This window comes from Leopardus geoffroyi, chromosome A2 (genome assembly GCF_018350155.1).
Source record: "Leopardus geoffroyi isolate Oge1 chromosome A2, O.geoffroyi_Oge1_pat1.0, whole genome shotgun sequence".
NCBI lineage: Eukaryota > Metazoa > Chordata > Mammalia > Carnivora > Felidae > Leopardus > Leopardus geoffroyi.
The window spans coordinates 98783190-98805986 of record NC_059331.1 but is presented as its reverse complement, the minus strand read 5'-3'; the positions used below and the strand labels follow the sequence as shown (position 1 = coordinate 98805986).

General features: G+C 42.9%; 1 protein-coding gene across 2 annotated transcripts in view; it reads left to right on the top strand.

The window, feature by feature from the left end:
• The window catches only part of PON1 (paraoxonase 1), a 35776-nt gene extending 14594 nt beyond the window's left edge, over positions 1–21182 (top strand). Inside the window, exons 5-9 of one of the 2 annotated variants that reach the window (XM_045494843.1) lie at positions 1370–1496; positions 5144–5344; positions 6528–6609; positions 17813–17941; positions 20429–21182. In XM_045494843.1, the coding sequence (XP_045350799.1) occupies positions 1370–1496; positions 5144–5344; positions 6528–6609; positions 17813–17941; positions 20429–20587 (698 nt within the window). In that variant the 3' untranslated portion in view covers positions 20588–21182. The remainder of the gene's footprint in view (positions 1–1369; positions 1497–5143; positions 5345–6527; positions 6610–17812; positions 17942–20428) is intronic. The other variant, XM_045494844.1, reaches the window with a different exon arrangement.
• Positions 21183–22797: the final 1615 nt, after the last annotated feature.

Genomic DNA, 22797 nt, shown 5'->3' with positions numbered 1-22797 from the left:
ATAAGCATTCTTGTATATATATCTTCTGTGAATATTTCCTCAGGAAAAATTCCTAGAGGTGGAATCTTCCGCACACAACACGAATCTGGGTTTCAGTCCTCACTTACATTTGATTTCTGACTCCCCCACTCCTCAGCCATCATCAGGGACTTTTGATGCTTCCTGTCAAATGTCCTCCTACCCTTTCTTGCCATTTCTTGTCTATGCCACCCTTCTGGCCCGGTGCCGTCTCCCCACACACCTGGATTACTACTGTAACTTCAGGTCAAGCTAGTCCTTGGCTCCAAGGCCCCAGTGACTAAGCCCTGCGTCCTTACCTTAAGATTGGCCTTGGCTAGCTACATCTATGGCTGCAGGCTTCACACTCTTTCTTTCCCTCACTCTACTCCATCCAGAACCTTACTATTCAGTGAATGTGCCAAGGAAGCTCCTGCCTCAGGCTTTTTGCACACTCTCTTCCCTCGCCTGGAAATGCTCTTTCTCTACATACTCACGTGGTTTGGTCTCCTATTATCATTTTGTTTTCTGCTTTAACATCACTTCTTCAGAACTTCCCTGACTCTCAGGAAGAAAACATCTCATTACCCTTCATTCGGTTGTCTGGTTTTAGTTTTCCCTTTGTAGCACTTAGCACCAGTTAAAATAAACACTTGTTTGTCGAATGGACAAACTATAAGGAGCCTTCTAGTTGACTTCTCTGTTCAAATCTCTTCAGTCCAACCCACGAAACTTTGTATTGTTTTTTTCTTAAACACCAATTTGGTTACACCAAAGGTTTCCAAAGACTTGCTGCTTCTAAAGGCAAAGACTGTAATAATCTAACTTCGCTCGCCAACACTAATCACACCTTCTTGACCACTTAGATTGGCCTCTTTTATGTCTTAAAGCCATACTGACTCACGGAAGCTGCTTCCCTTTGATAACATCTCTCAGGTGTTCTTTTTATGGAATTGATCATTTTACACTGTAAATCGTACCTGAGCACACCTTCTCACATTGGTATTCTCCACATCTTTTATCTCTTTTATCTCAGCTCTGCATCTTGCTGAGACCATTTGCAATAGAAAGCTTAACAAGCTCTTTGGAGTTTTAGTGTCAAGATCTGCTCGTTCTTAAGGTGAGGATTCCTCCCCCACCCCCACCCGTCCCTTGGAGTTTAGAGGTTTTTAGAGACTGTCACTACTTCTTCCTTTAGCCATTTTTCTTTGGAGCAATCACAAGTGCTTCTCTCTACAAGGAGATGAAAATATTCCATCTGCCTGACACCCTAAGTACTATTTGGGGGTGGGTTGAAATTGCTTTCTGGAGACAGGGCTGACAGCTGAGAGCTCAGTTAACGTTTCGAGTTTTGTTTTTCATCTCTTCTCAGATAATACCGTGTACCTGCTGGTGGTGAACCATCCAGATTTTAAGTCCACTGTTGAGTTGTTTAAATTTCAAGAAGAAGAAAAATCACTTTTGCATCTGAAAACCATCAGACACGAACTTCTGCCTAAGTACTGAGATACATCATATTTCTATTTTCCTTTCAAACCAGTGGATGGTTAATCTACCTTTAGTTTTTCCTTTTAGCCAGAGTGGGAGGGGGGAACAATGGCTAGTTGACTTTCCTTTCTAATGACCACAAACTCCTCCAAGTGTTCTTCTGTGGATACTTTTGAGGATTAAAACCCTTGACAGAAGACCTATTCTCTTCCTTTTTCATTTCCCAGGCTGCCCGGATGCTGACTAATGGCTCCCGGCCCAAAATGTCCATTCGAACTGTTATCAAGAAATAACTCTGATCTTCTCCAAAACCACATTTAGTATTTCAAATCCAAACCGGTTTCACAGATGAATTCCACATCTTGAGCTTGCTTATTTATTCATTCATTTATTTTTGTATTAAAAAAATAGAATCTTAGATATTTCTATGAATTAGAAACATATACCCAAGGGAGATCTGAAATCTAGTGCCTCTAAGACCTTCCTGTACTGTCTCTACTGCTGTTTTTTGCATGTGATTTGTGTAAGAAATTTATCTGTGGTTAACACTCAGCTCCAATCCTAGACTTTTTGATAATATAACACAAGGAAAAAGAAAGCACTCAGGGATCCCTGATCAACCCCACATAAAGTCAACTTCCTCACTTGCCTTAGGATTTGGTTTATGAGGTTAGTGATGGATTTGGGACAATAATCTGACGCTGTCTTCCCAAACAATCTTTATCCTTTAATCATTAAGATTTTCTAGAATCCCAGCCTTTATTTGAATAACTAACAGTCAGCATTAGCAGGATTTGTAAATCTAGATTTCTTTTAAACCTTGTGTTATTTACACGCAGGGGGCCTAGCAGAATGCTTAGCATATCGCATCGTATGCACTCAGGGTTCCCAGTATCCCCTCTTCTTTTTTTCTTACCTGGTGGTTTCAAAGACAGAGAAATTGAAGTTGGAGAGAAATGGAGTTACTGGATGAAGGCCAATCCACTAATTAGTAGTTGAGTAGGTACTATATGGCTCAAATCTTCTGCATCCCTGGGATGGGTGAAAATTCAAAGAACAGCTTCTGGTGGGACAGTTCATTCATACATTCATTCAACAAATATATTGTGGAAAGAGAATGAGAAAACTGAGTGTCTGGCAAATATGCCACATATTAAGATCTCAATTAGGAAAAAGTATACTGAATGGAGAGGCTGGGCTAATAATAATAATAATAATGATAATAACAATGAGCTTTAACTGTTAGGCACTGCAATAACCAATTTAAACTGATGACTTTATTATCTTTTACAAATGCTAAGTGCTATTATTATACCATTTGGGATTTAAAACAACAACAACAACAACTTTGAAGCTTGGAGTGTTTAACTTGCCTCAGATGATACTATCAGTAAAATGTGTATAGCTAGGACTTGAACCCTGGTAGCTTGAGACTGAAGCTGTTTCTCTGAGCCACTATGAAATAGTGAAACTTACTTTATTTGTTTCACAACTAATCTTGGAAATCTCAGATTTTTCCAGTCTCCCAGGGTTAGAGTATTTTTTCTGGGCCAACTGCAAAATTATTTGTCTTTGGCAATATAGAACCAAACCGAAAATAACCATAGTGCCACAATTAACCAAAATTCTGCTCTTTGAACCAAAGGACTAGCCATGTATATTTTCTGTTTTGTATTTGATGGTTGTTTATACTGCTGTTTATAGCATCAATGTTCCTGTTACCAATCTATTATGATTTAAGCATATTATTAACTATAACACAGTAGTCATTATTGGTCGTCTGCTATATGCCAGGCATAATGTCAAAGTCTTCGTACTCATTCTTTTATTTTATTTCCCTAACCTCTCAAGGTACAGAGAGGAAATGGAGGCTTGGAGTTTAGTCACATGCTATGGCCCCATATACGTAACAAGCAACGTCAGCATTCAAATGGGGTCTATAAGATTTCAAAGCTATGGGGTGACTGGGTGGTTCAGTTGGTTAATAATGCTTCGGACTTCGGCTCAGGTCATGATTTCACCTTCCTGGATTTGAGCCCCTCGTCAGGCTCTGTGCTGACAGCTCAGAGCCTGGAGCCTGCTTCAGAGTCAGTGTCTCCCTCTGTCTCTGCCCCTCCCCAGCTTGTGCCCTGTTTCTTTCACTCAAAAATAAACATTACAAAAAAAGATTTCAAAGCCATTACTCTGACACATCCATCTCTGCTCCTTTTTATGAAAAACAGGCAAATGATTATAAAGTATACTCATTTTGGATATTTACTTTTAAAAAGGAGAGGGAAAAAAAGAGAAAGAGGAAAGAGGTTTATGCCTGGAGCCTGTACACACTAATCCTAAATTCCTAGACGTTTTTCCTCATGTTGTGATAATGGCCACCATTGACTGAGGGTTTAGTGAGTGGCAGGCTTGCCACAAAGCACACAACAGGCATTGTGTCAAATTAAGATTCTGACCCTTAGTCTTAGACTAATGAGCTGTATGAATTTGGGAAAATTATTTAACCTCTCTTTACAGATGAGAAAACTGAGGCTCTGTATGCTTATCTAACTGGCCCAGGAGCCCAGAGCTGCGTCAGAGCTGATGTGCTGGCTATTACGCCCCTGCAATAGAGCGGAGATAATTCTCTCCCAGATAATAGCCCTGGGGAACTTCTGTCACCTCAATCAGCAAAGAATGACTCACTTAAGTGTTCACTGTTGTACCTATTAAAGCAGAAAAATGGACTCATGTATCTTAGATTTTCAGTAACAGAGAGAATCAAAATCAGAAAGAAAATATGCCATAGCGTGCTGTTTCTGAGCATTCTTGTTCATGGACATTTTACTCAGTTTACAACCATGAAACTTTAAGGCCGGAAGTGAACTTTTAAAGCTGATATATAGACCAGTCCATCTCATCCTTTTACAGATAAGGAAACTGAGGCCAGGGCTTCATGTGAAATCATTGATTTTGCCTAAATTGCACAGCTAATAGTAGCAAAACTTTAAAATGCAATTCTCAAGATTGCCCACTGGCAGTCCTCCCACTGTCTGATGATGTCTCAGATTGTTCTAGATGAGAGTGAGTTCTAGATGAACATAAATAAATTGTGCCCTGATAATGATTCTTGGCCTAATTTAATGTCTACTGAATTTAATGTATCTACACACACACACACACACACATCATAGCACTATTTTTAAGATACAATTAATATGATTTTTAAAAATATCTTTTTATTTATTTTTGAGACACACACACACACACACACATACACACACAGAGCAGAGGAGGGGCAGAGAGAGAGGGAGACTAGAATCCAAAGCAGGCTCCAGGCTCCGAGCTGTCAGCACAGAGCCTGACACGGGGCTTGAACTCAAGAACCTGGAGATCATGACCTGAGCAGAAGTCAGATGATTAATCGATTGAGCCACCCAGCTGCCCCTAATAGGACTTTTATGTTACATTGCTAGAGCAACTTTTTGGGTTTTTTTTTTTAGAGTAATTGTCTTTAGGTGGGACTAATGCCTTATTAATTCTGTGCAGTAATAGCTAGAGTGAAACTCCATCCCACATCTTGATTTTAGGAACAGACATTAATGAATGCTAATCAATGCATAATCCTGTAATGTACAACACCTTTGCCTGTATATATCATATGTGTGTGTGTTTGAATTTGCAGTTTGAATGATATTGTTGCTGTGGGACCTGAGCACTTTTATGCCACAAATGATCACTATTTTGTTGACCACTACTTGAGGTCCTGGGAGCTCTATTTGGGTTTAGCGTGGTCCTATGTTGTTTACTATAGTCCAACTGAAGTTCAAGTGATGGCAGATGGATTTGACTTTGCCAATGGAATCAACATTTCACCTGATGGCAAGTATGTGAACTCTTTCAAATCTCGTACATTCCCCCAGATTCTTGTTAGATATCTTTTGAACATATTCATTCTCTAAATAATGTGGCACGTTTTAACATGTTATCCTGGTAAGAGGAAATTAGGAAGAACTTTAAAATGTCTTAATTTTTCAGGGGATAAAATTCATCAAACAAAACTTTTCTATTTTGTGTAGGCATACTCTTTAAATTTGTTTTGTGTGGGTGGGGGGAATCTATGCTAAACATTTAGTATTGCTAAATAGCTTTGTTTTGAGGGAAGATTTCTGAGTGCATTATAAGATGAACAGCATGCAGTTATATATCTCAATAGTGCTGGTTTTTGACAAGATAAAGAGGTTGCACCAAAATGCAAATCAAGACACTGCTTTCTTAAGAAAGTGTTACTATGGGGGAAAAGTCTGCCCCTCCATCCCCTAAAAAATTTAAAAAGAGCTGTATATCCATCCATATATCCTTCCTCATCTTGTATCATCATGGATTTCAGAGGGTTAGTAACATAATTAAAGGAAACATCATGGACAACTTTCAATTATTTATAGCACTTCCTGGTTTTCCAAAATAACAGATAATAAATCATTATTTCTCTTTTTGCTCTGGGATGCATTGACCACAGGTCTCTGTGATGAGTGTGGCATTGCACTGTGTGCAAAATACTAAATGAACAGGGTCAGGACCAGACTCAGGGGAAGAGGGAGGAAGACTTCTCTCAGATCCAAGCCGAGCATCTTGTCTTCTCTCATGCTTTCTCTGGCCTAAAACAAGAGCCTGATGGTCAAGGGGCTTTCCTGCAGCCTGCCTGAGAGAACCCATTATCCTCTGAAATGCAGAATCTGGGGTTTGTCACTCTATTGACAAACTAAGAGAAGTAGTATAATACATTTTGCTCCCAGATGTTAAGAGCTGGTACTAGGACCAAGTGTCTTCCCTTCTAGTCAGGGACAACTAAGTTCTTATCTTTAGAAATAACTTTTCAGAAATTAAAACTCTTTTGTGTACTATAAACTCATTGAGGTTTTTTTTCAGAATTTGGTGTGCTTTGAGATGGGCCCTGTTTTCCGGTCTCTAAGCAAAGTTTTTTCTTAGGAAGAGTTATTACAACTTCACCGTAACCTTTTGAGTTGCATTACTTCAAGTGCTTTGATGTCGCTCTTTCTTCTTTGAAGGTATGTCTATATAGGTGAATTGCTGGCTCATAAGATTCATGTGTATGAAAAGCACGCTAATTGGACTCTAACTCCATTGAAGGTAAGATGTATTAACACTATAAGTTTGCAGAGTGATAATTAGATTCTAATTGATTTGTGAAATTAAAAGTGAGCAAAAAAGGATTGTCTAATTGGAGTGGGTGAGAACCAATTTTTCACTTCTCTATTAAGAGTCAACAGCACCGTGTGTGTTTGTTGTTCACTTTCATTTGGCGGCAGAGTGGGAAGCAGCAAACCAAACATCCACCTATGAAACTTTGATTCTTTCTGCCCTTGTGAATTTTCAGTTGGGCATTGTATAGCTCAGTTCCCCTTCCCTTCCTCTCCTCCCTCCTTTCTTCCCTCCTCTTCTCCCTCCCCTTTCTCTCTCTCCCTTTTATTTTTTCCTCCGTGTTGATGGAACAGCAAAGAAATGGCCTCAACTGGTATTTCATATGACAGCGCTCTCCACAATAATTATAAATAATATACATATAAAGCCCCATAAAATATAAAGTACTCCCAGTGACCACCACATGCCCCAGCAATCCATCACTTTGCAACCTTTGTCTCAGTGCTTCCCCCTCTTGATCTCGAAGGTTCCTGAGCTCAGCAGGGACCCTGCCTCAGGTGGGACACTTGTTCCCTCTGCTCAGAGCATCTTCTTCCAGATCTCTGTGGCTCTTTCATTCATATCCTTCCAGTTTTCACTAAAATGTCCCTTCAGCAAGGCATTCCCTGGCCACCTAATCTAAGCTTGCGACTCTGCTCGCCTTGCTACACACACACACCATTAGTTTGCAACCTCAGGGGCTTCCTGGTGCAACCTGAACTCACCTCGCTCTACATGGAGGACAAGAAGAGACAAAGAAAGAGGCAGACCACTCCAGATCGGTTGATGGCAGGTTTAATAAACAAGGGAACTTATTTACTTGGCTTGTCTTAGGCAGCTGCAAGATGAGTTTCTCTCCACACCTGCCTGCCAGAATCTTAAAAGTTTATATAGAGGCCTTAATGGGGCTCAGTCACAGGTACCATCCAGATGGGCTCTACAACACCTACCTCTGTCGAGGCTGTGCCCTTGGAATGGTTCCCACTGTGCAAACAGTGGGCAGAATGTACATTTCAAGGGCAGGGAAGAGGATGAATAGCTTTCAATTGTCCAGGTCCAGCTTGAGGGTCAACCAGTGGTCATGTCCTCTCAATGACCTGCTCCAACACTCCATCCCTTGTGATAGCTCTTACAATCTCATCCACGCCCCTCTTTTGCAATGTGCCCAGGGCAGTCAGCAAGGGGTTTCGATAGCATGTGTGCAGCTTGTTTAGTGGCTATCTGGCTACACTGGAGGCAGATACTATAGCAACAATATCGGTACAGGCAAGAGTAAACACAAAGTAAGGCCATGATTCCCCAAATCAGTGGTGATTTCTTCCTCCAAGAGCCCCCAAATCTGAACCACTGATTTATTAAGTTCCCTGAGCTGAGGGTCAAATCAGTCAGGGTATTCACTTGTGTCCTTATGTGATTTAATAAAGATGACACATTAGCAGACTCCTCAGGTATGGACACACAACATTCTGTTTGGATAATGGCAAAGAGGTGGTGATAGTGTTCGAGGCCATCCTATTTTGGATGACAGCTTTTATCATTAGAGACATTTCAATGTTCAGTACAGACAGGCTTTGTTATCATTTAAGGCTTGCTGGATGAATTTGGTAGGGGCTTTGATGTGTGCTCTAACACCCTCCGGGACAATGGAGGGAACAAAGCCAGTGGCCAACTGATCATGCCAGTGGAAATAGAGTGTGCCCACCTGGCCTGGAAGGGAGGGAGCTTGGCAGTTGTTATGGTGGGGTGGACTCTCCCGAATGTCCAGGAAAAACACAGAGTGTAGGGGCCCAACCACATAGGTAGAAGCCATGACCCAAGATTGGGGCCACATGAACACTGGGCCCCACTTGTGGCCACCCAATCAGTACCTGGGCAGTGTGACCTGTCAGCACCAAAGTAGTTGCCATCCTTTAATATGATAGAATAATTATACGGTACGAGCGATATCCATCCCAAGGATACATTCCTGGTACAATTGGGTTGGTTCTGTTTAGAATGATTTTTCTGTTCCCAACATAGGGGTATCTGGGGGTTCCACTGTCTGTAGCCCTGGTAACCCACATAAACCCATCTCAAATCTGAGCATAGCCACCCCTAGCTCCAATGATGGTATTTCTAGGATTCTTCAGTCAGCAGTTTGATGGGGTGCCTGTGTAGTTGGACAGAAAAAGAATACCCATGCCCAGTGTTACTGATAGTGTGTGCCATAAACTGGTATTCTGGATTAGTATTGGTAATATCAGATGGATTGAAAGTACTACTCCTAACTTGCTGTTTCTTTTTTTTTTTTTTTTTTTTTTAATTTTTTTTTTCAACGTTTATTTATTTTTGGGACAGAGAGAGACAGAGCATGAACGGGGGAGGGGCAGAGAGAGAGGGAGACACAGAATCGGAAACAGGCTCCAGGCTCTGAGCCATCAGCCCAGAGCCCGACGCGGGGCTCGAACTCACGGACCGCGAGATCGTGACCTGGCTGAAGTCGGACGCTTAACCGACTGCGCCACCCAGGCGCCCCTAACTTGCTGTTTCTTAATGTACTACTTTAGGGCTTTTGGATCCCCTCCCCAGCATGGTGATACCTACTATGGCAATCCTGACCAGCAAGAGAAGGGCAGCTCTCCACATATCTGACAATTGAATTGATTTTTTTTTGTCAGGCGTATGAGTGGTCCACTGTAGAAAGGTATTTTCCTCGGGTGCCCATTCTGTGACTGGACACTACAGGAACAGCAGAAGTTTTCAGGCTGAAAAAAATAGATATTTAGTAGGAACTTACATGGAGATCATCCCCTTCTTTAAGAATTACACTTGTGGCCTCATCCTTAGATGTTAATGTGGCTGCAGCTTTAGGCATTTGACCATGTGGTGTGTACCATACATGTTGGCCAGGGAAGGCAGCACCGTCAGGCATGAGGAGGTGGACTGGGAGCAGGATATGCCAGACTAGGACCCCTACCCTTTCCCCTCTTTCAGATACAGCGCACTTCAACAGGTCCAGCCTACAGCAGGACAGTGGGATCCAGTGCAGCCTGAGTAGTTCCCCTTCACCCATCCTATGCAAAGTAAGTCGCCCATCCTGGAGGGACATCTCATTGCAAATTCCAGTAGATAATGCTTTGCTCAGGCATGATGGGGCTTGGTGTTTTCAGCAGCATAGTTCCTTGATCCATGGAGAGAGTTGGCACAATGGCTGCCTCTCATGACTTCTGGACCCTTTCAGTATTGGGTGCCTTGGTAGGGGTCCCTAGTCTGGCATCTGGAGAAACAGGGCCCTACTGGTCGATCATTCAAAGATATGTAGTCCACCTGGCCAAGGTGGTTTTACTTGTTAGTAATTTCATTTGCTGCTTTAATATTCCATTTTTCCTTTCTACCACTCTTGCTATTTGTGGGTTATAGGGAAGATGGAGCTTCCATTCAATGTTGTGTTATTTTGCCCAGTTTTGCACATGATGACTTTTGAAATGTGACCCCCAATTACTGTCTATTCAATGATGGTATTCATCCATATTACTCAGCTTCTCTAATCCCCTGATGGTGGTAGCCATGATGACGAGGGAAAGCTTAGTTTAGGCCAGATGTGGTGTCCACACAAACCAAGGCATATTTAGAACCGCACTCACAGGCAAAAGGCTAATGCAGTCAATCTGCCAATCCCAGCAGATGGCCTCAGACTTCTTTGGCAGTTGCCTTGGGTGCTGTTTAAAACATAAAGGGCATGCTGCTACTGGATTGACTAAGTCGCTGTATTTTGAGGGCAATGGAGCCTCCTTGGAGATATACCCTCCTACCAGGGCACTGGGATGGCTACTTTTTTAATGCACCCAATCTCTGTATCTACGAAAGTGTTAGTTGCTAGTGCTTATACCCAAGCCAGGACATCGGCTTCCTGATTGCCAAAGGGTTTCAGTCCCTTGTGAGCTGAGATGTGGAAGCCAGTGAGGACTGACTGTCTCAGGTTCTTGCAGGCAGGCTCAAATATTTTTCCATGTATCCTGACCCCACCAGGGCTTACTCATGATTATTCACCTTTCGCTTTGCCATTGTCCAAGCCATAGGATGAATCCCTTTAGAACAGCCCAACTGTCAATGCAAAGGGTTAATGGTCAGGGTTAATGAGTCATCACCAAATGGCCCCTCCCCTTGTTGGGGCTGCAGTTTCTTTCCGCTTCCATCCAGATGGTGTCAGTGTCGGGCTGAATAGAAACTGCAGCGCCCCTGGATGGATTCCCTTGACTAGATCCATCCCCCACTCCCTCTCTGCAGGCTGTTGGGGCTGCCACAGGAATGGGGCCTGGGAGGGGTGGTGCATCTTTAGGATCTACATACTCTACAGGGCCCAGTAGCGCCCTCATTTCTAGAGACAGTGGGCTGGTGGACAGAGTGCTCCTCTGCGGCAGATAGGAATGCCACTTGGCCAACATGGGGGTTTGAGCCGTGGCCAAACCCACTTATCTCCACTGAGATAAGTCAGTGGAACATATTCTCAATCCACCCCTTGAAAGGAAGAAAAATTCTTACTTTGAGATACTCTTCCTTCCTGAGAGGCTCCACCTGGAGCAGCACTGTATACACTGCTGGGAACTGTTGCCCTATGGGGTATATGGAGTTTCTGTCCCCTTCCAGAGCTGGGCCCAAAATCCTCGGGGAACTCTGTCCTCCTGTGATCCCCAGCCCAGTACCCACTTCATACCTTCTGGAGTCACAGACCCATCTAACTCAAACGGTAGCCCTGCTTGGGAGATGCCCAGAGCTTTAATACCCTAAGCTTTCACTAGTACTTTTGTCTTCTCAAAGGTGACTTGTTGCCCTTATCCACAGACCCACACATGTCCTTTTTTTAATCAGTCCATATAAGGGACAGAGACACGGTGCCAGATGGGGAAAAAAAGTTCTCCCAAACCCCAAAATCCCCACAAAGGCTTGTACCTCTTTCAGGTTCTTAGAGATTGTTAAGCTTGCATCTTATCAATCACAGCTTCTGGAACATGTGTCTGCCTAACCAAATGACTCCCAAAAAGTTTATGGCAGTTCCTGGGCCTTGATTTTTTGTGGGTTCGTGGCCCATTCTCTCTCTTGCAGCTGTTCCAAGAAAGCTTGGAGAATGTCCTGCAGCGTGTTCTTGGATGGTTTCTTCTATCTCCTTATGCTCTGGAGCAATTTATTGACAGTTACCATTTTCCCCAAGGGTGACAGGCCTACTGGTTCCCAGTGGGTGTTTCCTTCCAACACTGGTTTGATTACTACAACCCAGGTCCGGACTTCACAGATAAGAGGTTTGCAGTTTCACCTTGTAGGATGTCAATGCCCAATATGATCTCTGGTATTGGAGAGACAGAAACCTCATATTCTTAGAGTAGAGGGGAACACTCAATTTGTAGTGTCAAAAAACTTTCTTAACCATAACCATTTGTTCTGTGTAACCATTGATGATGCTGAAAACTTCTCAGGCTTACCAGGTATTAGAGTACATTTGGATCTAATATCCACTGGTTACTTCTGGAGGACCAGTGAGTAGTGTGTTCAGCTTGAGGCCTCTGATGGTCCCCAACTGCCCTCACTTCCAGGCAGTCCTGGCCTACATCTATCCCTGGGGTACAGGAGGAACTCACCCCAAATAGGACTGTGTTCCCAAAGCTTCTGTTAGAGCAGGCAGGGAATCAGGGATGGGAAGGGGCAGACGGAGCAGGTCTGAATTGTTGTTCAGGTTTGATGGCTTTCCACAGGCCGATGAGTACAGTGCTGAGTTGTCAGTCCTTCCATTCATGTGGGGTCCCTGCAGCAATCCGGTTAAACCACATTTGCTTCCGGGTTATTTTTACTGGACCTTTATAGTCATTTGGGATAGCCTTTTGTTTTTATGGGTGACTTCTCTGTCTCAAGTCTTTCCCACAGCCATTCCTAGGACTTGTCAGTTTTCCCCAGATCAACAATGGATTGCCCAACATTATAAATGTCTTGTCTCACAACTGGGCTCAACATGGACACGAGTGTCCCATAACGGGTGTTGGGGGTGGACTGGAGTATCCTAGCTTTCATTCTTGCAGTGAATGTGGCCTAATCAGGGCCTTCAAACACAGAGGCGGAGATTGCCTGTCTCATTCCCAGTTCCCTAAGATTGTTGTTCCTCCTCTATAGATTTTCAGGAGTCCACATGCCCAGGTAGGTGCCCCTTATTGGACCAAACATCACTGCAAGCTACAATAGTCTAATCTGTAATGGAGTGAGTACTTTGAGCCTTTGAGCTCCTTCCAGGTGCTACTAGACAGCAGGGTATGTGCTGATATTGCTCATTTTCTCTGCTTCCTGCCCAGTCAGAGAAATGTCATCTCCCCCCCCCCCCCCACTACCCCCCCCCCCCCCCCCCCGCCTGCCTGTATCCCTTAGGTGCATTAACCATGTCAGGATACTTTTCCTGGCTCTTTGCTGGAACTTGGCAGCTGTATCAATAAGCTCACTGGGAGTACATTCTCTTTTCGTGTATCGTTTTGCTCAGTTGGAGGCTGCCCCACTAGCTGGGGTTGTCGTGGTGCTGTTGCTTTCCTTTGTTTTAGGGGTTGGACAGCACGGGGCATTTTGTTCGTTCCACTGTCAATCACCACAGCATCCTCCTCTTCACTATCCTCACTTTTCCAGGGGCTCCACCTCCTAGAGTCCCAATCACACTTTGTCAGGGCACTTGGACCTTAATCCGCCGCAGCTTGCGCCCTCCTAGCTTTGCCAAGCGCCACGCAAGGTCTTCAAATGACCATCCTGCTCTCTCACCTTGTCTGCCAGCTCCAAAGCTACAGAGTAGGGGACACCCACATGTCTTTCTCTGATCTCAACTCTTCTTCTGGCTTTCTTTTTTTTTTAATTAAATCCATTTATTTAAAAAACTTATTATTGATGTATTGTTGACATACGACGTTATATTAGTTTCATGTGTACAATCTAGTGATTGAGAATTCTGCACATGACTCCATGCTCATCACAAATGTAGGCATCATCTGTCACCATACAATGGTATTACAGTATTATTGACTATATTTTTCATTTTTATGACTTATTGATTTTATACCTGAAGTTTGTACCTCTTAACCTTCTTCGCCTATTTTGCTGTCCGCTCACCCCATTCCTCTCTGGCAACCACCAATTTGTTCTTTGTATTTATGAGTCTGTTTTTGCTGTTTCTTTGTTCGTTTGTTTTGTTTTTTTTTTTTAGATTTCACATGTAAGTGAAATTATGTGGTATTTGTCTTTCTCTGTTGGACTTATTTTACTTAGCATAAAATCCTCTAAGTTAATCCATGTTTTTGCCCAAATAGGGGGGCAAGGAGAGATAAAAGAAGAAGGCAGACAGACTGGCAGGTGGCAGGTTTAATAAACAAGGGAACTTACATACGAGGCTTGTTTTGAACAGCCTTAGGACAAGTAGATCTCCACACCCGTCCACCAGAATCTTTAAGGTTTATATAGAGGCCTTAACTGGATTCAGCCACATACACTGTCCAGATGGTCTCAATAACACATTACTCTCTCAAGGCTATGTCCTTGGAACACTTCCCACTGTGGAAGCAGTGGGCAGAATGTACATCCCAAGGACAGGGGAGGGGTTAAGGAGCCTCTGATTGCCTGGGCCCAGCTTGAGGATCAACTGGTGGTCACGTCCTCTTGATGACCTCCTCCAACACACACACACATACACACACACACGTGCACACATACACACTTATACTTCCTTTCTCCTTATAGCTTCATTTTCCCTTCAACATTTATTACTAATACTATATATTTAACTTATATTTTATAAGTGAAATACTCTATATTTTATTTATCTTCTCAACTGTCTGCCTCTTCTACTAGGGTGTAAGTTCCAGAAGGACAGGTAATTTTCTATTTGTTCCTGGAAGAGTTCACCAACATGTGGTAGGCACTCAACAAATACTTGTTCAATTAATATGATAGGTCTGGTACACTTCAGGGGTTTATCTTCTTCCCCTACCAATTATGATCTGGTCTGAAGTTTTGGGTCAAAAGAGGTAAAAACACAAAGGAGAGGAAAGAGAAAGTAACAGCAAAGTGGAGCATTAAAGAAGTAGTCCCTTGTCCCTTACAAAAAAGACATTTGTCTCGCCATAACCGCCCATGGCATAAAGCATTATCACCATGCTTTGTGGAACTGTTCCTGTCAGTACATCCAAGGTACTGTCATGACAGGCTTTGCTCTGAGTAAGTTACCTCAAAGCTTTATCAAATGGAGCATCATGTTAGACATTAAAAATCATTGGCATAGCCCATTTGGTATTAGCTGACGTAAAGCGGAATTTCATACACTCATACTGGCCGAGGGAATAAAAACAGATTGTGGTTATAACAATAGGTACTTCTATAAATTGAAAGTTAAAGAATGTTATAAGACTAGAGCCCTATCTAGTATATATATTCAACACAGAATGATAAAGGTGCTCGTCCTACAAAGGACGTATTTCAGGGTTGACACCCACTTTTGGCAATAGGTAATGCCCACCTCCTGACATTACAATTCAGTTGAGGCTCCCCCTGTGACTGTAATGTTATTCTTTCTTTTGAAGGATCATATTAATTCAGAGTGGGTAATTAGTTAATACCTGGAGTGTCAGGAAATTTGATAAATGAAAGGAGACTGATCTTAAAATTTGTGATAAGCTGTGGGTGGTCTATGTCCTGTCAAAACGTGGGATAGACATACAATGGAATATTATTCAGCCTTAAAAAAGAGTACTAATACGTGCTCCAACATGGATGAACTTTGAAGACCTTATGCTAAGCAAAGTAAGCCTGACACAAAAGGACAAGTATTGTGTGATTTCACTTTTATGAGGTTCCTAGAATAGACCAATTCATAGACAGAAAGTGGAATAGAGGTTATCAGGGGATGGTAGAGGGGGGAATAGGGTGCAGAGTTTCTGTCTGGGATGATAGAGGTTTCTGGAAATGGATAGGGGTAATGGTTGCACAGCATTGTGAGGGCACTAATGCCACTGAGTTGTACCCTTTAAAATGGTTAAAATGACAAATTTCATGTTATGCATATTTTACCACAATAAAAATAATCTCAGGGCGCCTGGATGGCTCAGTCAGTTAAGAGTGTGACTCTTGGGGTGCCTGGGTGGCGCAGTCGGTTGAGCGTCCGACTTCAGCCAGGTCACGATCTCGCGGTCAGTGAGTTTGAGCCCCGCGTCGGGCTCTGGGCTGATGGCTCAGAGCCTGCCTGCTTCCGATTCTGTGTCTCCCTCTCTCTCTGCCCCTTCCCCGTTCATGCTCTGTCTCTCTCTGTCTCAAAAATAAATAAACGTTAAAAAAAAAAAAAAAAAAAAAAAGAGTGTGACTCTTGATCTCAGTTCAGGTCTTGATCTCAGGGTCCTGAGTTCAAGCCCCATGTTGGGCTCCATGCTGGGCCTGGAGCATACTTTAAAAAAAAAAAAAAAAAAAAGGAATTATCTCCTCCTTCACAGAAAGGAAAAAAAAAGATTTCAAGACACAGCCGATGAATGGGTCCCACTCTGATGCATTCCAGTTTTCTAAAAATTGGGATGTTAACAGAGAACACAGTTTTTCCCAATGAGAATAATTTATTAAGTTTCCTTTATCAAGGAATGTCAAATTTTCCACTTGGCTTTGTGGAAGCATGAAATGTGTACATTGTGTGCATTGTAGTGAGTTAGTCTAGCTAGGAATTACAGATTTGCAAGGCAAGAGTTCATTGCTGGGCCCCAAAGGGTCTCCCTGCTGGAGCGTCAGCACCCCCTTGGCAGGAGCCAGGCCTGCCACTTCCTGACGCATGCTCCAGGAGCTGAGCTTCTTGTAGAGCACACGGAGGGAGCTCAGTAACCATGTGTCAAATGAACGAGGCCCCCAGGCTTTGGTGTCCTTCTCTTCTCCCACCCCCAGTTTACATCTCTGTAGGCTTTCGACTGCCATGGAATTCACCAGTTCGGCAGTTACCCCTCCCAAAGATAATAGCAGAGCCCTGAGACCAACATTTTCCTCATCTAATGAAATGACTGTATCAGCATAGAATGTCTGACACTGTGATAGATGGGGGTTTGGCGGTGGGGGGCAGAGAAGGCCCAGGGCTGATTTTGGCCAGAGGATGTTTGCTTGGCCGCCTCCTTTGGCCGACCTTGCTTGCCTCCAGGGTAGGAATGAATGATGGCTCTGCATGGAGACTCTGCTGTGACGCTGGAGCCCTCCAGTCCCTTCATGGGCATGTGGGGATAGCTGTCATTTTGAGGAGGAAGCATGGGGCAGGGCAGCGCTGGTTTGCCCTAGCCGCCTGCCCACACTCTGGCCTTTGCAATGAGTCACCACCAGTTATTACACGGTCTCTGCGCGCTGAGGTATGCTGGCCTCTGTTTGAGGTACACGGTAGATATTACTTCTCCAACTGAGAGTTAGAGGTAAACAAATAGATGTGATTTCTCCCCAGTAGAAGGCAGCCAAGATGATGAATGGTGGAATTAAGAATCATTGGTATTATTTATGATCCTGGTACAAAGCCTCGACAGCAATCTGTGCAGTCATCACATGCTCGCAACTTATATTTAGAAAATAAACAGCAGAAGAGCAGGGAGTTGAATAACATCAGGAAACTAAAGAAGAAACTTTTTCCCAACTCCAAGGCAAAAATTAGACCCTGGGTGATCATTTCTCCTCTGGCTGCACAGCCTATGATTAGCCATTAAAGAAGAGCCTACATTTCATTGACGTGCTCCTCAAAAATGAATCTACATTTCCTGGTTGTTTTCTGAATGCTTGTAAAAATATCATTTGCACATGCTGTTTTAGAAGGAACTGTTTTATGCTGCACTTAAAACTTTTTCTTCCTTTCAGTTTTAGGTTCATGCACAGATGTTAGTCCCAATGGTTTCATCTGACTTCTAACAATCCTTCTTGGCTTTCTGCATCTTCCCCTTCCCTCATCTGTCCTGGAAACTGATTAAATGCTAGCATAGACGGAAAGCTAGAGGAATTCCCTGAGCTGTACTGAAATGGGGAAGAATTGTGTCCTGGAACCAACAGTGTGGTGACAGAGGACAAGACGATGGCTTTCCCTGACATATTGTTCCATCACCTCTCAATTTTTTTTCACTTTCTGTCCTTCCTTCTCTCCTTGGTTTTAATCTGGAAGTCCCTGGACTTGAACACACTCGTGGATAACATATCCGTGGATCCTGTGACAGGGGACCTTTGGGTTGGATGCCATCCTAATGGCATGAGAATCTTCTTCTATGACCCGGAGAATCCTCCCGCATCAGAGGTTGGTTTGAAAAATGAATCTGATCAGCAACCTATTCCCCGCTGTTTCTCGGTTGAAAACATAAATCTCAATTATATGTGCAAATATAAGGAGGGACATGGATAGATGATCCAAATGATGAGATATAAAAAAGAGTTTGACTTTGGGAGGCGTTTTAGTTAGAGTCTAGGCAGGAGACAGATGGTACATTTAAATGGGGTAATTTGAGGGGATTTAATAAGGGCACGCTATACAAAGGTGTGGGCGCACATAGGGAAATGAACAGAAGATAATGCATCACCCCAGGGCTAGCAAGGGAGGCAGGAAATGGTTACCAGAAGCCAGAACAAGAGGAGAGCTGTGTGTGGAGAGGCCCCCCAGTTGGGGGACGCAGAGGAGGGTCCCTACAAGGAGGAAGCCTGGAACAAGTACGCCAGCTCGCTCTCAGTCCTCCCATTACCATGCTGCTACTCCTTGGTCGATCCTGACTCAGAGCCAGAGAGCAGGGGGAGCCTTCACAGTAGGCTTTTGTACAAGTCTGAGCAGAGTGGAGGGCTGGATTAGGGTAGCCAGCAGTGGACTGGAGTTCATCAACAGTGAGTTTCTCCAATTTGAGTATTCACAATAGTTAAAAAAAAAATCTAACGTACCTTCTTGCTATGGTCTAATCGTTTCTTTGTTACCTGCCCTCCCTTTCAACCCCCTCTTTCGATGTGTCAGTATACAATGCACGAGCCCTAATGTGCAAATGGCCATCCTCTCTAAACCATCCCTGTGGAATGGGAAAAAATCAGTCACTTGCTGGAATTATTTTGGTTTAAAAGACCTTTCCTTCCATCTTAGTTATGGTGCCCAAAGACCCCATTCATGTTCATGGTCTTTATTCAGTGGACTATTTTGGCAGTGCAAACAAGAATCTGAAACTCACTTTGCCATAGGCATTTACTATGACTCATCTAGAGTTATCTATTTTGAGTTTTTCAGTATGTATTAATTATACTTGTTATTTACATCAAATAACCAATATAACTTTTGGCATAGTTTATTGCTATGTATTCTTTTTAAAGCCCAGTTGTAAGAGTCGTTCTCACTCCCACCCACCAAAAAAGATTTTTTTTAATCCCATGTTTCTTAGATTTAAAAAAAGCCCCAAACCAAATGTTTGTTTCCAGTTACTTTACGGCCCTTCATACCCTTTATCTCCAGGCTTACAGGACAATTGTGATTGTGTTTAATGGCAGTCCTTTGTGCCTTTTGCTACCTCTTAGCCATTAGGATTGCTATATGGTATGTTTAACAGAACTGAGGACATGTATGCTGTGGTGTGTTCACCGTTCAGAACGGAGCAGAATGTTTGATTCTAATTTGCTCTTGCTTGTTAGCTCATTTGGTGAACTTCAGTCACTTGCTACAGCATGGACTTGGTTTGCAGCTCTGGAAAAAATACTCCCTTTCTAATGATGGATTTGGTAAGAAATAGCAAAAAGTAATAACAATCCATTAACCAATGCACTGCCCCATAGAAGGATGATTTAGTTTTATTAAAAAGAGGCTTACCTAAGCCAAGATGCATCATCACCTATTTCCTAGTAAGTAACTAACACGTCTGTCCTTGGGGCCTGCTGTTTTAAAGAGGTCCTTGTTACTGCTCCCTTGAGCCCTTTATATATAGGCACTGGCCATCCTAGTCCGCCACATTTGGTGTTTTTGTACGTAGGTATCCTTTCTTCTAGTCATTGTATTTTATCCTAAACTCTTAAGAATAATACGAAGTTAGAGCTGAAAAGAAACTTAATCTCGTCCCACACACCTCGTTCTACAAATGAGGAACAAATAGTAAGTAGAAGATCCAAAACGTGACCCTGGGTCCCTGCCTCACAGGGTGCTCTTTACACAGTGTGAATTATATGAAATTGCTGTTTTATTGACCAAAGTGGTCACATATTGGCTATTACGTGTGGTCAGCTTAGCATGCTACCACACTGTTGTGATCAACACAATCATATTTCTGCTCAATAAATGAAGGAAACTGAACTTATAAAACCTTATACATTTAGAGTTGGAAACTTTAGTTCAGAGGAGCAGATGTGTATGGTACAGAGATATGTTTTTTTTTTTTAATAGCCAGAATTTAAAAACCAAATTCCTAGCTTTTCTGAAAACACAAAAAACTGGCCCGAATTCTAGCATGGCAGTAATCTGTTACTAACAGCCTCCCTCCTCATTTGCCATAGTCCCTAATACTCCCTAATGTCTCACACCCAGACTGTGCTACTTACTTCTGTTTCTTGCCTAGTCTAGGTAGTCCTATGTGTCTCTCTGTTCAAAGTCGCCTGATTAAAATCTGTCGTTTTGCCAGTGGGGAAACTGATGTCTTATATAAAGGGTAATTTGGCAACAAAATATGATTTACCTGCAGGCTTCTTCATGTGAAGACATGACCCTTATTTAAAGTTAATTTTGAGTGACTTAAAAAGAAATATTAAGCTACCGTTATTTCTTTGATAGGTGATCCAAATCCAGAACATTTTAACAGAAGAACCCAAAGTTACCCGTGTTTATGCAGAAAACGGCACAGTTTTGCAAGGAAGTACTGTTGCCTCTGTGTACAAAGGGAAACTGCTGATTGGCACCGTGTTCCAGAAAGCTCTGTATTGTGAGCTCTAGTGGGTCGGTTTGCACCCGTGCCGTGGATACTGTGAGCCCATTTCAGCTGTTGGCCCCATCTCAGGGGCCACAGCCATCTGATCTGAACAGTGACCACTGACCCTGAACTCAGACATCTGGAAGGAGGAAAGCGCCGGTTAGCTGGGAACAGAACCAATGCAGAAGGCTTTTTGGAGGGTATGATAGGAAATCAGTCTAGCAATATTTGAAAACCTCACTGACCAGTAAAAAAGTCCTTTTCAATAAAATGGCTAAAATTGCTGTGTCAGTGGTCAGGTCTTAAATAATTTAACGGTATGGGATCCAAATGCACTCTCCCTGAAGCATGTGTTCCCTGAGAGCACATGAGCTTATCGCTGCCTCGCTGAGTCTTGTTCAGACAATACAGGAGCAGGATGATCTCATGTATCGTCATTAACTCTAGTCCTCACTCAAGGGGCTCCAGTTCGCCTGCTGGAAAACTAGATGTGCACCAGTTTCCCTCAGCTGCACGCAAACTTCCTCTGCAAAGCCATCGGACATACTGGCCCAGTCTGACTTCCATTGCCCCTACTGTGGATGACTTTCTCAGTAAACATAAACCTGAGTGACCCTATTTCTCCTTTTCCTTTGATTTATTCAATTCTCCCTTAGCAATGACATGAAGGAGCATCTTAACATTCTTGGGAGTATTGTCACACGAGTGTCTGTTATCTCAGCATCAATTGGACATTGTAGTTTCTTTGACCCAGTGAAAAGAAGAAGTTTGTTCGCATCCATGAGTGGATACAGAATGAAGCCCATAATCGATTTGGGTAAAGCCAAATGCCCCCCAAAGACGAGATTGTTGTTAGAAGTGGTGGTGGCGGTTGGTAGTTTGTTTTTTTTTTTCTCTTTCTTCCTATTGTAACTTGCAGTGGAGGCTAAGAAGAAAACAATAGAAAGGTAAAAAAAAATAATAATAATAACGATAATAAAAAAATCAACAGCCTTGGCCTATCTTCTGAGGGACATGACTCAGAAGAAAAGATGACTTTGTCACTTTCTTGTAAAAGCTGGGATGGAAAGGTTACCTAGCTTCATTTATCTATCTCCTTGGACAGGATGGATGATTTCCCTGGGATGCTACAGCAGTCACATTGCAAACAAAGTTCTAGGGCACTTGCTACGATGACGGTCTGGTAGTTTGGGAAAAACGGCTGGCTGAAAAATTGAGAAGTGCCAACATGTTAACTTAGAGTCATAAACGGGAACATTTTGTTTGGCCTGGAGAACACTTTTCCTCATATCGGATTAGAGTTATTTTAGTCACGATTTCAGTGAGCATAAGACCATGTGCCCTACGAGTGCTCAATTATTCAGTGATGTTGTTTACAGCCCTCAAAGCTGGATTTCCTGAAATACTCTTTTTGAAACTATCAATGGCTGTTGTACGTATGCTGAAAAAGCCCACGCTTCTTTTAAAAAGAGTTGTTTGATATCATCAGTGAAGTAACCATACTCTGTTCTCTCTTGTTCTTGACAGAATAAGCAAATTCTGTCCCCAACCTACCCCCTAAAAAAGAAAGAAGGCTATCCCGTGTGACACAGCATACACTCAGGCTCAGGCAAAAAGGGACACTCATGCCTCCCCTCAGTGAGGCATTTCATAGCAGACCCTGAGGAAGACAAGCCGGCCTAAAATTCACTTATTTTTTTGCACTGCCAAAGGTTTAGTCACAGATCAATTATGGTTCGTGTGTGTACGAGAGAAAGAGAGAGAAATTAATGTCCCTCATTTGCTATGTTCAAATCTCCAGAACTTTTAAGGTTTTAGAAGTAACATCGCAGCAAAGAACCCCGTCCTGTGGGATGGCCTGACTCTGAGCTTGCCCCATGCTGTGTGAGGCCAGCCCTTTAATGCACTTGTCACAGACTTCTCCTGGCTGACAGGCGTCAGAAAGGGCGCTGGTGCAGCTGTGGTGGGAACCGGAAGCTGGCCGAGGAAGCTGCTAGTGCAGCATCTTTCACTTTATGCCCAGTTCCAGAACTACGCTTTCAAATGTAATTCTAGCTGCCAATTTACACTGTTCTGGGGCTCAAACTTATTTTTAGTTTCATTTCCATGGAAAACGTGCACTTTTGCTCTTGATTGATAGATATATTTTGACAGTTAATACAGGTTTACCCAGTCAAGGCTTGTTTTAGTTGAAGGTGAAAATGGAAGAGAAAAAAAGAATTACTCTGACAGA